At 34.3% G+C, this 13,230-nt stretch overlaps 3 protein-coding genes across 3 annotated transcripts; 1 reads left to right on the top strand and 2 right to left on the bottom strand.

Annotated features, from left to right (window-relative positions):
- Positions 1 to 1,636: 1,636 nt before the first annotated feature.
- On the top strand, positions 1,637 to 4,702 carry LOC104777476 (alkaline/neutral invertase CINV1). The gene is made up of 6 exons (XM_010501738.3): positions 1,637 to 1,872; positions 2,253 to 2,662; positions 2,760 to 3,191; positions 3,294 to 3,484; positions 3,572 to 3,939; positions 4,218 to 4,702. The coding sequence occupies exons 2-6, from the start codon at positions 2,297 to 2,299 to the stop codon at positions 4,514 to 4,516; spliced, it is 1,656 nt and encodes a 551-aa protein (XP_010500040.1). The 5' UTR covers positions 1,637 to 1,872; positions 2,253 to 2,296; the 3' UTR covers positions 4,517 to 4,702.
- A 3,980-nt stretch (positions 4,703 to 8,682) lies between these two features.
- On the bottom strand, positions 8,683 to 9,229 carry LOC147947022 (nucleolin 1-like). Its single transcript, XM_087507327.1, has 3 exons — positions 9,057 to 9,229; positions 8,837 to 8,982; positions 8,683 to 8,756 (listed from the first exon to the last, which is right to left on the bottom strand). The coding sequence occupies exons 1-3, from the start codon at positions 9,227 to 9,229 to the stop codon at positions 8,683 to 8,685; spliced, it is 393 nt and encodes a 130-aa protein (XP_087363453.1).
- Positions 9,230 to 9,353: 124 nt separating this feature from the next.
- Positions 9,354 to 11,739, bottom strand: LOC104779103 (CENP-B homolog protein 2-like). The gene is made up of 3 exons (XM_010503497.2): positions 10,175 to 11,739; positions 9,542 to 9,874; positions 9,354 to 9,453 (listed from the first exon to the last, which is right to left on the bottom strand). The coding sequence occupies exons 1-3, from the start codon at positions 11,737 to 11,739 to the stop codon at positions 9,354 to 9,356; spliced, it is 1,998 nt and encodes a 665-aa protein (XP_010501799.2).
- Positions 11,740 to 13,230: the final 1,491 nt, after the last annotated feature.

Genomic DNA, 13,230 nt, shown 5'->3' with positions numbered 1-13,230 from the left:
ATATGGTTAACAGCTTAAAACACTATTTGTTTAGTCATCGACGTGTATTGCATTTTTTTGGTAGCTTATCTTCCACGATATGTTATCCAAAATGCTAACCACCTTATAGTTTATGTCATTTTTCCACTACAAGATATCTATTCAGCTAATCATCTATTCCACGATATGTTATATCCCAAAGTTGCAAGTATCTTATAATATATATTTTTAACCACTACAAGGTAGCTATTTAGCCAATCATACATCGAAATGAATATTTCCATTTTATATAACCATATAGGCAACTTACCTCAAACTATAATTACATCATTATACATGCGGATACTAAAATCCAATGTGTTAATTTTCGTAATTGTGGAAAGAGATCGGAATTGGAACTTTCATTGATAAGCAAAAGGTTGATGTCAAATTCTATGAAATTAGATAAATTTAAATAGAATCAATCAACAAAATACCACAGAATGGACTCTATTGATGATGTTGTGCCAACTGAATTTCAATACGGAAAAAATAAAATGTTGTGGCTACTGGCTAGTATATTTCTTAGAGAAGCTTGTCCAAATTTGTTGTTAGGCTTAGCTTCTCTGTTTTTATTATACAGAAATTTACATTGTTACTAAATTATCCTATTGTAATAAAAAATTGTTAATTTGTCTGAAGACTGAACATTATTTAGAACTAAGTTTTTAATTTGCTATCATATTATGAATGATGATTTTAGTGAAGACACGCAGTTATAACTCTCTTATCACTTGAAAACACGATGAACAACTCTTTTACGAGTAACAAATATGTGACAAACTGGCCACAGTTAAATTCTCATATTTCGTTATGAAAAAAAAGATAATATCAGACGATGACTCCACGTATGCATGTCTATCCCATTGCATATTATAATAATAAAAAAATAACCAAAAAAATAAAAATAAAACCCCATTTCCTCGAAATTCTTATGTAATAGTCACCTTAATATTATTATATTGACTCAAAGTTTGGTCTACATTAATTATATGTTCCCCATAAAATAGTTAGCAAATCCGGCTCGGATATATGTAGGTCCAACGCCTTTAAGTATTTTTTTATCCACCTAAAATTTTATTTCTTCATCCTGTAAAGTCCACGTTTTCCATATACAGTATATAAAAAGTACAACTTTTCACAGAAAAAAAAACGAATTCTTCAATCTTTTAGCCGGCAAATACAAATAATTAAACGTTTTAATGGACCAAAATTTTATAAATTAGAGGAAGAAGTAAAATGTATACACTAATTTTGACATTGGAACTTGGGACTACCTCGAATAAACCCTAACAACTTGGAGAGATAAAATTAAATATTATAGAGAAGTTGTCAAAATTTATTTTTATTTAATAAAAAAACAAATCGCAGTAAATAATAATATTAGTGTAGTATTAGTTAATACCTAGTAAATGTACTGTCCACCTAACACTAACAAGTTTGGTGTATATATATTGTCCGAAAGAAAAAAAGAAAGAAACGGGAAACCGATAAATCAAGTTTTCGTAGAGAAAAAAACAAACGCCAAATCAGACGAAGCAGGTCAGATCAGCTACAAAACGTCGTCGTTTAGTCCACGTAGACTTCACAAGTATACCTTTTTGACCGGTTATAACAGGTCAACTTAAATTCTCGTCTTCAATTTTACCAGTCACCGTTAAAGCGTTCCGTTTCGCCCGTCGTTATAAATAACAGCTTCTTCACTCTTTCCCTTTCTTTTTTCTTTTTTTCCTTTCTTCTTCCCTCTCTATAAGTCTCTCCGTCTCTTTCTCCTCATTTCACGACGGAGATCATCTTCTCCTCCTCCGCCTCCACCGCCGCCGCCGACGATTTTTCAGTTATACTACGCCGGAGGTTTGTCTCTCACTTTTTTTTTTTTTTAAAAAGATTTCGTTTGGTAGATTTTAGATCTGTTTTTTTTTTGTTTCTTTCTTTCGCGAATGATTTAGTTCTGGTTCTTGTAGCTTTATTATAAAGTTTGACTCTTTTTTATGGATCTTGATCTGTTTATGAATTCATTTATACGATTTGGAATAAGATTTAGCTTTTTAAGGCATAGTTTTTATTCGCATAAATCCGTGTAACACATTGCATCTAACAATAAGTTAATTTCGCGTGTTCCAACAACACAACACAACTCGAAGAGTTTTTTTAATTTTGTTTTTTTTAGGATTAGGGGTTACATCAAGATTTAAAGAGTCAACTAATGTTATAATTTTTTTAAATTTGATTAGATCTTGGTTTAGAGTGTGATTACGAATTAAAAAAAAAACTTGAGATGGAAGGTGTTGGATTAAGAGCTGTGGGTTCACACTGTTCTTTATCTGAGATGGATGATCTTGATCTGACTCGAGCTTTGGATAAACCGAGATTGAAGATTGAGAGGAAGAGATCTTTTGATGAGAGGTCCATGAGTGAGCTCTCGACTGGTTACAGTAGACATGACGGTATGCACGATTCTCCTAGAGGTAGATCGGTGCTTGACACGCCTCTTTCTTCTGCTAGAAACTCTTTTGAACCTCATCCTATGATGGCTGAGGCTTGGGAGGCTTTAAGGAGATCTATGGTCTTCTTCCGTGGTCAACCCGTTGGTACTCTTGCAGCTGTTGATAATACCACTGACGAGGTCTTGAACTACGATCAGGTAAATATCATATACAAAGTTTTGATCTTTGGAATAATTGATTTGTAATTCGTTGGATTGGCTAAACAAAGTTTTGATCTTTTTTGGTTGTTTGTAGGTGTTTGTGAGGGACTTTGTACCGAGTGCGCTGGCGTTTCTGATGAATGGTGAACCGGATATAGTGAAACACTTCTTGCTTAAGACACTTCAGCTTCAAGGTTGGGAGAAACGTGTGGACAGGTTCAAGCTAGGAGAAGGTGTGATGCCTGCTAGCTTTAAGGTGCTTCACGATCCTATCAGAGAAACGGATAACATTGTTGCAGATTTTGGTGAAAGCGCCATTGGACGTGTGGCTCCTGTAGATTCAGGGTTTTGGTGGATTATCCTTCTCCGTGCTTACACCAAATCTACTGGAGATTTGACTCTCTCTGAGACACCAGAGTGTCAAAAGGGAATGAAGCTGATCCTGTCTTTGTGCTTGGCTGAAGGGTTTGACACATTCCCCACGCTGCTTTGTGCTGATGGATGCTCCATGATTGATCGGAGAATGGTAATTAAGGACATCTTTGATCAATCTTAGACGCATTAAAAATATTAGTGATTGGTTATCTAAAAAAAAATGATTTTTTGTTGTGTGGTTTTGAATTTGAAGGGTGTTTATGGGTATCCAATTGAGATCCAAGCATTGTTCTTCATGGCTCTGAGATCTGCCTTGTCGATGTTAAAGCCGGACGGAGATGGCAGAGAGTGCATTGAGAAGATTGTTAAGAGACTTCACGCCTTGAGCTTCCATATGCGCAGTTACTTCTGGCTCGATCACCAGAACCTCAATGACATTTACAGGTACACTTGTATATGCTTTAAATGATATATATATATATATAAATCATCAAAAGTTGAGTAAAAGCTCATACAAATTTTTCTATAAAGGTTCAAGACAGAGGAATACTCCCACACAGCGGTGAACAAGTTCAATGTGATGCCGGATTCCATACCGGAGTGGGTTTTCGACTTTATGCCTCTTCGGGGAGGCTACTTTGTGGGAAACGTAGGACCTGCCCATATGGATTTCAGGTGGTTCGCACTCGGCAATTGTGTTTCCATACTCTCTTCATTGGCCACTCCAGATCAGTCCATGGCCATAATGGATCTCCTTGAGCACCGTTGGGCAGAGCTTGTAGGTGAGATGCCCCTCAAGATTTGTTATCCATGCCTCGAGGGCCACGAGTGGCGTATCGTCACTGGCTGTGACCCCAAGAACACACGATGGAGCTACCACAACGGTGGATCTTGGCCAGGTCTATTTTCTTTCCCTGGAGACTGATTGCATAAGACATTTCGTATCTTGCTTGTTCGGTTTTGATTTCAATTTCGAGTAACTTCAGTTCGGTCCAACTTTTATGTCGTATGACCGCATTTCTTTCGTTTTTGTATATATATTTTTGTGGCAACCCTTTGATATATTCTGTTTGAAATGTTGGATAGACATGACATGTTGCGTAGTGATAAATTTGTCAATACAATCCGAATAGTTGATTCTGACCGCCTTTTTTGTGTTTCTTTGCTCAATGTGCAGTTCTGCTTTGGCAGCTAACGGCGGCGTGCATTAAGACAGGGAGACCGCAGATCGCAAGACGCGCGGTTGACCTCATAGAATCGCGTCTTCACAGAGACTGCTGGCCAGAGTATTACGACGGTAAACTCGGAAGGTACGTTGGAAAACAAGCAAGGAAATACCAGACTTGGTCTATCGCAGGTTACTTAGTGGCTAAAATGTTGCTAGAAGACCCTTCACACATTGGTATGATCTCTCTCGAAGAAGACAAACTCATGAAACCTGTTATCAAGCGATCTGCGTCTTGGCCGCAACTCTGAAAACCGCTTTCGGTTTTTGATCTGGTCCTAAATTTGCCACGATATGATTTTTTGTTGTTGTTGTTGTTTGTATGATAATGTTATTGAAAACTTGTGCGGGGACAGACTTAATTGATTGCTTACTTCCTTGCTTTGCAAGTAAGAAAAAAGAAATGGGTAAAGCTCGTTTGCCGTTTTTTTAATCAACATCATGCTCTTTATCTCATTTTGCGCAATTGCAATCGCCAGTTAGGCATAGTCACATAGTGTGGGAATCACAATATCTTTCAGTAATGATAGACAGGTTATATAGGTAGATATAAGTTGTCGAAAATGGCAGGAAATGAAAATTCATTATAGAGACTTCAGATTTGTTATAGATATTGGGTTGAGATGAAATCTACAGTGAATACTCGTCACAAGTTCAAATAAAGATGGATCACATACGAATCTACGACCATAAGTTTCACATTTACAATAGCATTATAGTAATGAATAAATTCGTATGTGAACAAAATATATATATATATATATATATATATGCAAAAATACAAGATACATTCAATTTATACTCTCCTTTGTTTATGTATCTTCCATTTTATTTAGTAGTTCTTGATTCCCTCTATATGTATGATTTCTAACATAACATAACAGAGATCCAAATCAGAAACATAAACATAGACATATCGTCCGTAATAAACATAAGAATCAAGGTGTTTTAATTACTGAGAATAATAAGAAGTTTGATATTGCATCACAAGTTAGAAACATCAAAGAGTTTCGATCTTCTTCCAAAGAGAAAACTTTCTACCCCTTAGTCGACTTCTTCTTCTACGTCCTTTTCGTCATCTTGGACTTGTTATATATAGCTAGCTAAAGAAAGAGCTTAAAAACAAAAAAAACACCACAAAATTTGGGTGAGAGGTTTTAAATTTGTTACAAAGAACAAAGAATCTAGAGCAACTTTACACGTACATGATGATGAGCGATATCTTATCGTTACGCGTGGTGGCGATGTTAATTTTGGGCTTCTAACTAAAAACCAATTGACAATTAGTAGACTAGCCCTAATCCTTTATATATTAAGATAGTTTTATCAAATTTCAGATGTGGGACTTGGATTGTATTCCAACAATCTCCCCTTCAAACCAAGGACCACATATGGGATTTTAACACGCCTCCTCGAGATGATAACTCCATCTCGAACCGATCCCACTTGACCGATCTAAAACCCTTCTTGGGCCCCATTACTCGGGTTAACAAGGGGAATGTCCATATCCACTTTTCTAGGTCCACCAGAATTTTAACTTTGGACTCTGATACCATGTTAATTTTGGGCTTCTAACTAAAAACCAATTGGCAATTAGTAGATTGGTCCTAACCCTTTATACATTAATGATAGTTTTATCAAATTTCAGATGTGGGACTTGGATTGTATTCCAACAGGCGGCATAGCCATAACAACTGCAATATTCCATCCTCGCATGTCACATCCACCAACAAGTTCCAGGGCCTTCTCTAAAGCATCTTCTCCAAGAATATAAACAAGAGCATCTCTGTAAAAATCAACAAAGAAAGATTAGGACTTAATAATAACTTGAGAGTTGTGTGGAGGTATAGCAGACACATACCTGCCACGGTGACCGTTTGAGCCTCCAAAAATCATAATACCCGTGATCTATCCACATGAAGAGAAATGGTTACACATCCTTGTGGGTTCTTGGAACAGTTTAGTGATCTAAACTTGAACATTGTAATATAAATTCTTGCTAGTTAAGGATGATAACTTAGTGTAGGAAATTGTGTTTTTCCGAGATAAAGATTAGTTGTTATTGTTGTGGATCGTTAGAGAATCAGTAGCTATCAGCAATTGTCATCTCTGTTTTGTAATCCTCAGCTTCCAGAAGATAATTTTGTTGTCGATGATGAAGAGAGATCATGTAAACTTTTCGTTTTGGTCTCTTTTCAGGTTTACTGAGCTGTAAGCACTTGTTATCATGTCTAGGTGAGCTTTTGGATTTGTTTTTTCCACACTTCATGGATATTTAGAAATGTTTTTAACTATGATATATGCAAAAGATGCGAGGACCCTAGAAATGTCAAGGTTGTTGGTGTAGAAGGATCTAGAAGATCCTCTAGTTAATATGAGATATTGTAATATTTATTATTTAGATATTATATATTTGCAATCATTATAGTTTAGGAAACTCTTGTACTATATAATTCTATGTAACCTAAAGCTTATGATTATGAGAGTCAATATACTATTTCCTAAACACTAAGGTGTTCTTCTCTCATCAACCTTTATCATGGTATCAGAGCAGGTTTGCTCCCGAGTTTAGATCTAACCATCAGACTCGTTTTATTTTATTTTCTTGTTAAGCCAAATGCTTCCACATTCAAGTTCATCATGAACCTCTGAATCTAAGCTATCGAGTTTCTCTTATTCAAATCTATTATCTTAAACCTCTGAATCTAAGCCAAGTGCTGCTCTTTTATAATTTTTATTTTCAAGCCAAAAGTGCTTCTAACATTCAAGCTTTTTATGAGCTTCTGAATCAAAGCTATAGTGCTTCTTTAATTTTTTTTTTTTTTAAAAACCATCTTATTTTTCAGTTTTCAAGCCATCGATGCTTCTTCAAAATTTTATTTGTTATGTTTCAATCCAGTTAAAAAAAAAACATCACATCTGCTTACAGCCATCACCATATCTATGTTCACCGGGTCTATCTAAGATATGACTTAGTCACCACCAAGACGTCGGAAAGCAAGCTTCGATAGTGTTGCTCAAGCACGAGCTCTACCATTCTACTAAGATCAATCTCAAGCCATTAATTCCACATTTGCTCCATTACCACTTTGAGATTGAGGGGGCGTGTAGAAGGATCTAGAAGATCCTCTAGTTAATATGAGATATTGTAATATTTTTTATTTAGATATTATATATTTGCAATCATTATAGTTTAGGAAACTCTTGTACTATATAATTCTATGTAACATAAAGCTTATGATTATGAGAGTCAATATACTATTTCCTAAACACTAAGGTGTTTTCTCTCATCAACCTTTATCAGTTGGGAGTCTCAGGTTGCTAGGACGAAAGACTCAGTGGTTGTATCATTAGATTTCAAATTCGAATCCTTGTTTTTGGTGATTCAAGCAAGGATTGAGTTCGTTCTAACTTCTAAAGATGATAAATTGCTGGCTTACGGTGGCAGTGAGTAGGGTTATTGTGTTTCAAAGAATTCTGGTTTTTGGGACATGGTTTTGGTTCCAAGATAATCAGGAGATTGAGTCTGTAGATAGTTCTAGTTCATATCTACAAGGCACAAAGGTGATGTTTATTCTCACTCACTACTTCTCCGCTGTTTATCTCTGCTTTTAGTTGCTCTCTTTGTAATTTTGGTTTATGAATGCATATATTGATCAATCTGTGTCTGCTTCACTTGAAATTGAAACTGGTTTGTTGCTATTGATTCAATCGGGAAGGTGTCTACACTTTCAATTACAAATGCAGCATACTTAAAGTGAAGCAAGAAACGTACTACTACCAGTCTGTGGAGCTCCTTTGGTGGACAATGCAGATGCAGATGTTGATTCTGATGTGATTTATTATCTTCAAACAACAAATCAGATAACAAAATGTAAACAATCTCATAAGAAGATTTGTGTATTGATTTTACTAATAAAACACGTTTTTAATATAAATTAATTTTTATTGTTAAGACACCAGATCACCAATGGGAGTAAACAAATTAATAACAAAGTTAATGAGAGGGTCTATAGATTAAAATAGTTTGACACTTTTAAAAGGATCACCAATGTGGATGCCCTAACACCCAATAAACCTGCCGTAGAGAATTTATCAGTTGAAAAACTCTACTGATTAAAATAGATATGTATGCTCATACTAGAGGGGTTGTTGGATTTTATCAAATTTGCCGTTGGAAATAATCACATAAAAAGAAAAAAATAATCACATAAACTGACCGACCATACCATACCATAACATAACAGCAAATCATAAACATACAGAATCCAAATCAGAAACATAAAACATAGACATATCGTCGGTAATAAACATAAGAACCAAGGTGTTTAAATAACTGAGAATTATAACAAGTTGGATATTGCATCACAAGTTAGAAACATCAAAGAGCTTCGATCTTCTTCCAAGAGAAAACTTTCTACTCCATAGTCGACTTCTTCTTCTTCGTCCTCTTAGTCATCTTGGAATTGGACTCGATAGGTACAGAAAAAGCTAAAATAAACAACAAAATTTGGGTGAGAAGGTTTTTAATTTGTTACAAAGAACAAAGAATCTAGAGCAACTTTACGTACATGATGATGGGTCATATCCTATCATTGCGCCTGGTGGCGGCATAGCCAAAGCAACTGCAATATTCCATCCTTCCCCGTCACATCCACCAACAAGTTCCATGGCCTTCTCTAAAGCGTCTTCTCCAAGAATGTAAACGAGAGCATTTCTGTAAAAATCAACAAAAAAAAAGATTAGCACTTAATAACTTAAGAGTTGTGTGGAGGTATAGTAGACACAGACCTGCCACGGCGATCGTTTGAGCCTTCAAAAATCCTAATACCCGTGATCTCTCCACATGAAGAGAAATGGTGACACAGCCCAATCTTGATATCAGTCTCAGGAAGCGAGGTGTCATACCCCGTAACTATTATCCTAACAATTTGATTTTGCAGGGCGTTAACATTTATCAACATGACAAGAATACATAATGTACAAGCTAATTAAGGAAAAAATAATAATTTACATGTGGGTTGGAATTCTGAATCTTGGAGAGTCCACAATAGCCCATCCAGGATCATTGTATTGTCCATCATACGGTCAAGAACTGGCAAATACATTCCATCCTCCAACATCACTGCCACTTAGTGCCAACACCTTCTCTTCGGCACCTTCTCCCACAATATGAATGAAGGCAAAACTGGGAAACAAAAAAAACTAAATAAACTAAGTTTTTACTTAACAACGAACTTTGAGCTGGGAAAATTGGAGGAAGAAGCCACCAAAACCTCTTGAGAGTATCCCTTTCAAAGTCCCTGGGAACATAAATATGTACGATCGCTCCACATGAAGAGAAATGTTTTATCAACGCCAGCTTGAGATCATACTCACGAAGCGAAGTGTCATATCCCTCAACGCGAATACAGCTAAAGGTACGGCCGAAATCAGTTTTTGGTTCTTCCCAGCCATTGCTCCTGCCATCAAGATAGTTTGGTTGCACCCAGCCAGTGCTACTGCAGTAATTTCTTGGTTGTTCCCAGTCACTGCTTCTGCTACTGAGATAATTTGGTTGCACCCAGCTACTGCTACTGTGATAATTTGGTTGCACCCAGCCAGTGCTACTGCAATAATTCGGATATTATTTCATTACCAAATCATGACAAACTGAGTTTGTCAAATATATTTTCTAGGGATTTAGGTCGGCTGCACGAATAAGGTTATTTTGTTTTTACATCAACTTCCTGCATATATATACAGTAAAACCTCTATAAATTAATACTCTATAAATTAATAAATTTTGCTGGTCCCAAGTCGGGCCAGTGTAAAAATTAACAATAATAATAATTTTTTCGAAATCTCCTTATAAAATATGGTCCCAATAATATCATAAATTAATAATCATAAATCATAGGCATAAATACTAAGACAATTTTGTAAAATATGAATCTAGTGTTGTTTGTCTTTTCTTAAAGTTGGAATCTCGTTGGAGTTCATCTCTGATTTTCCTTATTGCATCAAAAACTCCTGGTGTTGTCTTCTCGATTTGCATCCAAAAGTTGTGAAGAGTTCTAGACGCGATAATTGCTTCCTTACGTGTAACTAGTTCCAAAGGTTCCACATTATCGTCTTCAGCTTCTTCATCAACATTAATGACAGAAGCCACAATCTCTTCTAAACTCTGAACTTCTGAGCATGCATCATTTTCACCTGGATAGTCGAGTAGACTATTGACATCCATTTTATTTCGATAACCAAGATTATTAATCACCACTTCAAGTTCCTGCATACCATCTTCACAAACTGATTCCTCTTCTGAATTCCTTGATACGGCATCCCTTGAACGAATTTTACAATGTAGAAAACAATTTGCTATTGTCTCTCCATGAACATTAGTTGTCCAAGCAGAGACCGCAAAATTGATAGCATACAAAAAATTGATCTTAGCTGGATCAGATTGTCCCAACTCATATCCTTCTAAAACCTCACAGTAAAATCTCCTTCGATAATGCATTTTAAAAGCTCTTATTATTCCAGCATCACAAGGTTGGATTTTTGACGTCATGTTAGGTGGCAAGAAAAACAACTCAACATTATGTAATCCTTCAATATTTCTTGGATGTGCTGGGCAATTATCTACCACAAACAAAACCCTTCTACCATGCATTATCTGATCAAACCAGCGAATATATTCTTCAAAAATAACACTTGTCATCCAAGCTCTTTTGTTGGCTCGATAATGACAATTCAAGCTATTCATGTTGACATTCTTGAAGCAGCGCGGCTTCGCATATTTTCCAATAATCCATAAGGGAATTTTTTCAGACCCATCCTCATTACAGCAAATAACAACAGTTAACCTTTCTTTGTCTTGTTTTTTGCCTTCAAGTTGTTTTGTAGCAAGAGAATGATCAGCTTGTAACCTATAAAACAAACCAGTTTCATCCATATTAAAAACATCTTTCTTAGAAAACTTATCTATTTTTCCTCTTATAGCTTCCAGCTTCTTTTCCATGTCTTCAACATCAACTGAACCGCTTTCTCCAAACCGACAAAACGACTTGATACCGTGTCGTAATTTGAATTTTTCAAGCCAGCCTTGAGCAAATTGGTGCTCAAAATCTTGTTCTGGGTATACAAGTTTCATAGTCACTTTTGCCTTCTCTAAAATTAGTTCTCCGGTCATATTCACACGATCTTGGTATTGAAGAAACCATTCAAAAAGAACTTTCTCCATCTCTGGATATTTTGCTGGTTTGTGACGTTTGATATCTTTTCTGGATTCCAGATTGGTGGAAAGATATTCATCTGATCTTTTGAGTGTGTTTGAGATTGTACCTTGGCTAACTTGAATTTGAAATTTTTCTTGAATCCACAATTGCAACTCTTTTTGAGTACATTTGGTATGATCTCTTTTGTACTCACATAACTCTTTGCGTATTTGGTCTGTCATGGTTGCTTTTGCAACACCTTTTAGATGAGAAACCATAGCTAAGATTTTGTGTAAAGAAAAAAAATAGTAGACGAGAATAGCTCGTACGTTCACGTTCGTGTCTACAAATAAAGACACAGGTTCTATAGAAATATGAATGTTAACATAATTGAATATGTTATATCAAAGCATAAGGAATTTTATATAAAGAAAAATTCTAAAAAAGTATATGATTTTAAGTAAAAAATTCCAAATTTACATCTAGAAATATTTTAAAAGTTAATGTAGTGAATAATATTGTATTTTGCAAAAATATTTCTATAAATTAATAATTATTAATTTTATACGATAAATTAATAATTATTAATTTATGGATAAATTAATATCACTATAAATTAATAAAATCTCAAAGTCCCCATATTATTAATTTATAGAGGTTTTACTGTATATGTAAAGAGAAAAACGCTTGGGCCTTATTTTTTCCAGATCTGGACTAAGCCCATAGAGGTAGTTTTCAAATAGCATCTAGATTTTGGATTTTTAGTTTTTTGGTTTCCGATTTAGATTTAGTTTTTTCAGAAATTTCAATGGTATTTTACATTTTTCTTTATTTTTTTTCTATAAATTATTTTTAAAATATGTTATTGAATTTATAATACCCTAGGTGGAATCTATACTAAATAAAAGAATAAGCGTCCACCTATGATTTTAAACCACCAATATAAATTAGACACTTCACTAATTAACTTTTTTAAAATTTCCGAAATTTTCTATATTTAGAATTATTTTAAACAACCTATCAGGATTTAACATATCATTCATTAACATTTTTTAAATTTACAGAATTTTTAAGAAAAAGGAAAATTTTAAATTTCGCTATAACCTTCTTAAAATGTCCACCTAGGATTTTAAACCACCAATATGGATTAGACACTTCACTCATTAACTTTTTTAAAATTTACAGAATTTTCTATATTAAGAATTATTTAAAAAAAAGATTTAACATGACATTCATTAACATTTTTTAAATTTCCAGAATTTTTAAGAAAAAGGAAAATTTTAAATTTATGGGAATAAAAGAACTTGTATGTACAATATCTCACATCGGCTAGAAAATATATTAATTTTTAAATTTTAAAAGTTTAAAATATTATAAATATTGAAACTTTTTAAAAGGTTCAAATTTTATATTTTGAAACTTTTTAAAACATAAATTATCTTATTTATCTACGCTTTATGCTTTTTATTTCTTATGAGCTGTAGAACATATTTTTGTGTATGATTTTATAGATGAGTTGATATTCTTTCATTAATTTTTTATATTTTATATTTTTTTTTTTTTTTGTCAACCCTTATTATTATTAGTATTATTTTTTTATGAGAAAAGAAATGATTTTTGTTCTTGGAGTTTGATGGGTTAACAAGTTGTGAGGTAGTCTAAAAAAAAGGTTTTTCAATGGAAGAATGTGAAAAAGTTGACGAGGAATAAGAAGAAAAAGAGTATAACGAATAAAATTTGACAATGAAAATGACAAGAAATAATATGAA

The sequence above is a fragment of the Camelina sativa genome, chromosome 3, assembly GCF_030686135.1.
Source record: "Camelina sativa cultivar CO46 ecotype springtype chromosome 3, ASM3068613v1".
In the NCBI taxonomy this organism is placed as follows: Eukaryota; Viridiplantae; Streptophyta; class Magnoliopsida; order Brassicales; family Brassicaceae; genus Camelina; species Camelina sativa.
This window is presented reverse-complemented; position numbering and strand designations above follow the sequence as displayed.

Excerpts from the sequence above, each read along its gene's own strand:
- LOC104777476 (XM_010501738.3), top strand. The coding sequence starts at position 2,297 with ATGGAAGGTGTTGGATTAAGAGCTGTGGGTTCACACTGTTCTTTATCT. Across the intron at positions 3,485-3,571 it reads AACCTCAATGACATTTACAG|GTTCAAGACAGAGGAATACT; the intron begins GTACACTTGTAT and ends TTTTCTATAAAG. Across the intron at positions 3,940-4,217 it reads CAACGGTGGATCTTGGCCAG|TTCTGCTTTGGCAGCTAACG; the intron begins GTCTATTTTCTT and ends CTCAATGTGCAG.
- LOC147947022 (XM_087507327.1), bottom strand. The coding sequence starts at position 9,229 with ATGTTGATAAATGTTAACGCCCTGCAAAATCAAATTGTTAGGATAATA. Across the intron at positions 8,983-9,056 it reads TCAAACGATCGCCGTGGCAG|AAATGCTCTCGTTTACATTC; the intron begins GTCTGTGTCTAC and ends TGATTTTTACAG. Across the intron at positions 8,757-8,836 it reads AGGATATGACCCATCATCAT|CTTTTTCTGTACCTATCGAG; the intron begins GTACGTAAAGTT and ends TGTTTATTTTAG.
- LOC104779103 (XM_010503497.2), bottom strand. The coding sequence starts at position 11,739 with ATGGTTTCTCATCTAAAAGGTGTTGCAAAAGCAACCATGACAGACCAA. Across the intron at positions 9,875-10,174 it reads TATTTTACAAAATTGTCTTA|TAGCACTGGCTGGGTGCAAC; the intron begins GTATTTATGCCT and ends GAATTATTGCAG. Across the intron at positions 9,454-9,541 it reads GAAAGGGATACTCTCAAGAG|TTTTGCCTTCATTCATATTG; the intron begins GTTTTGGTGGCT and ends TTTGTTTCCCAG.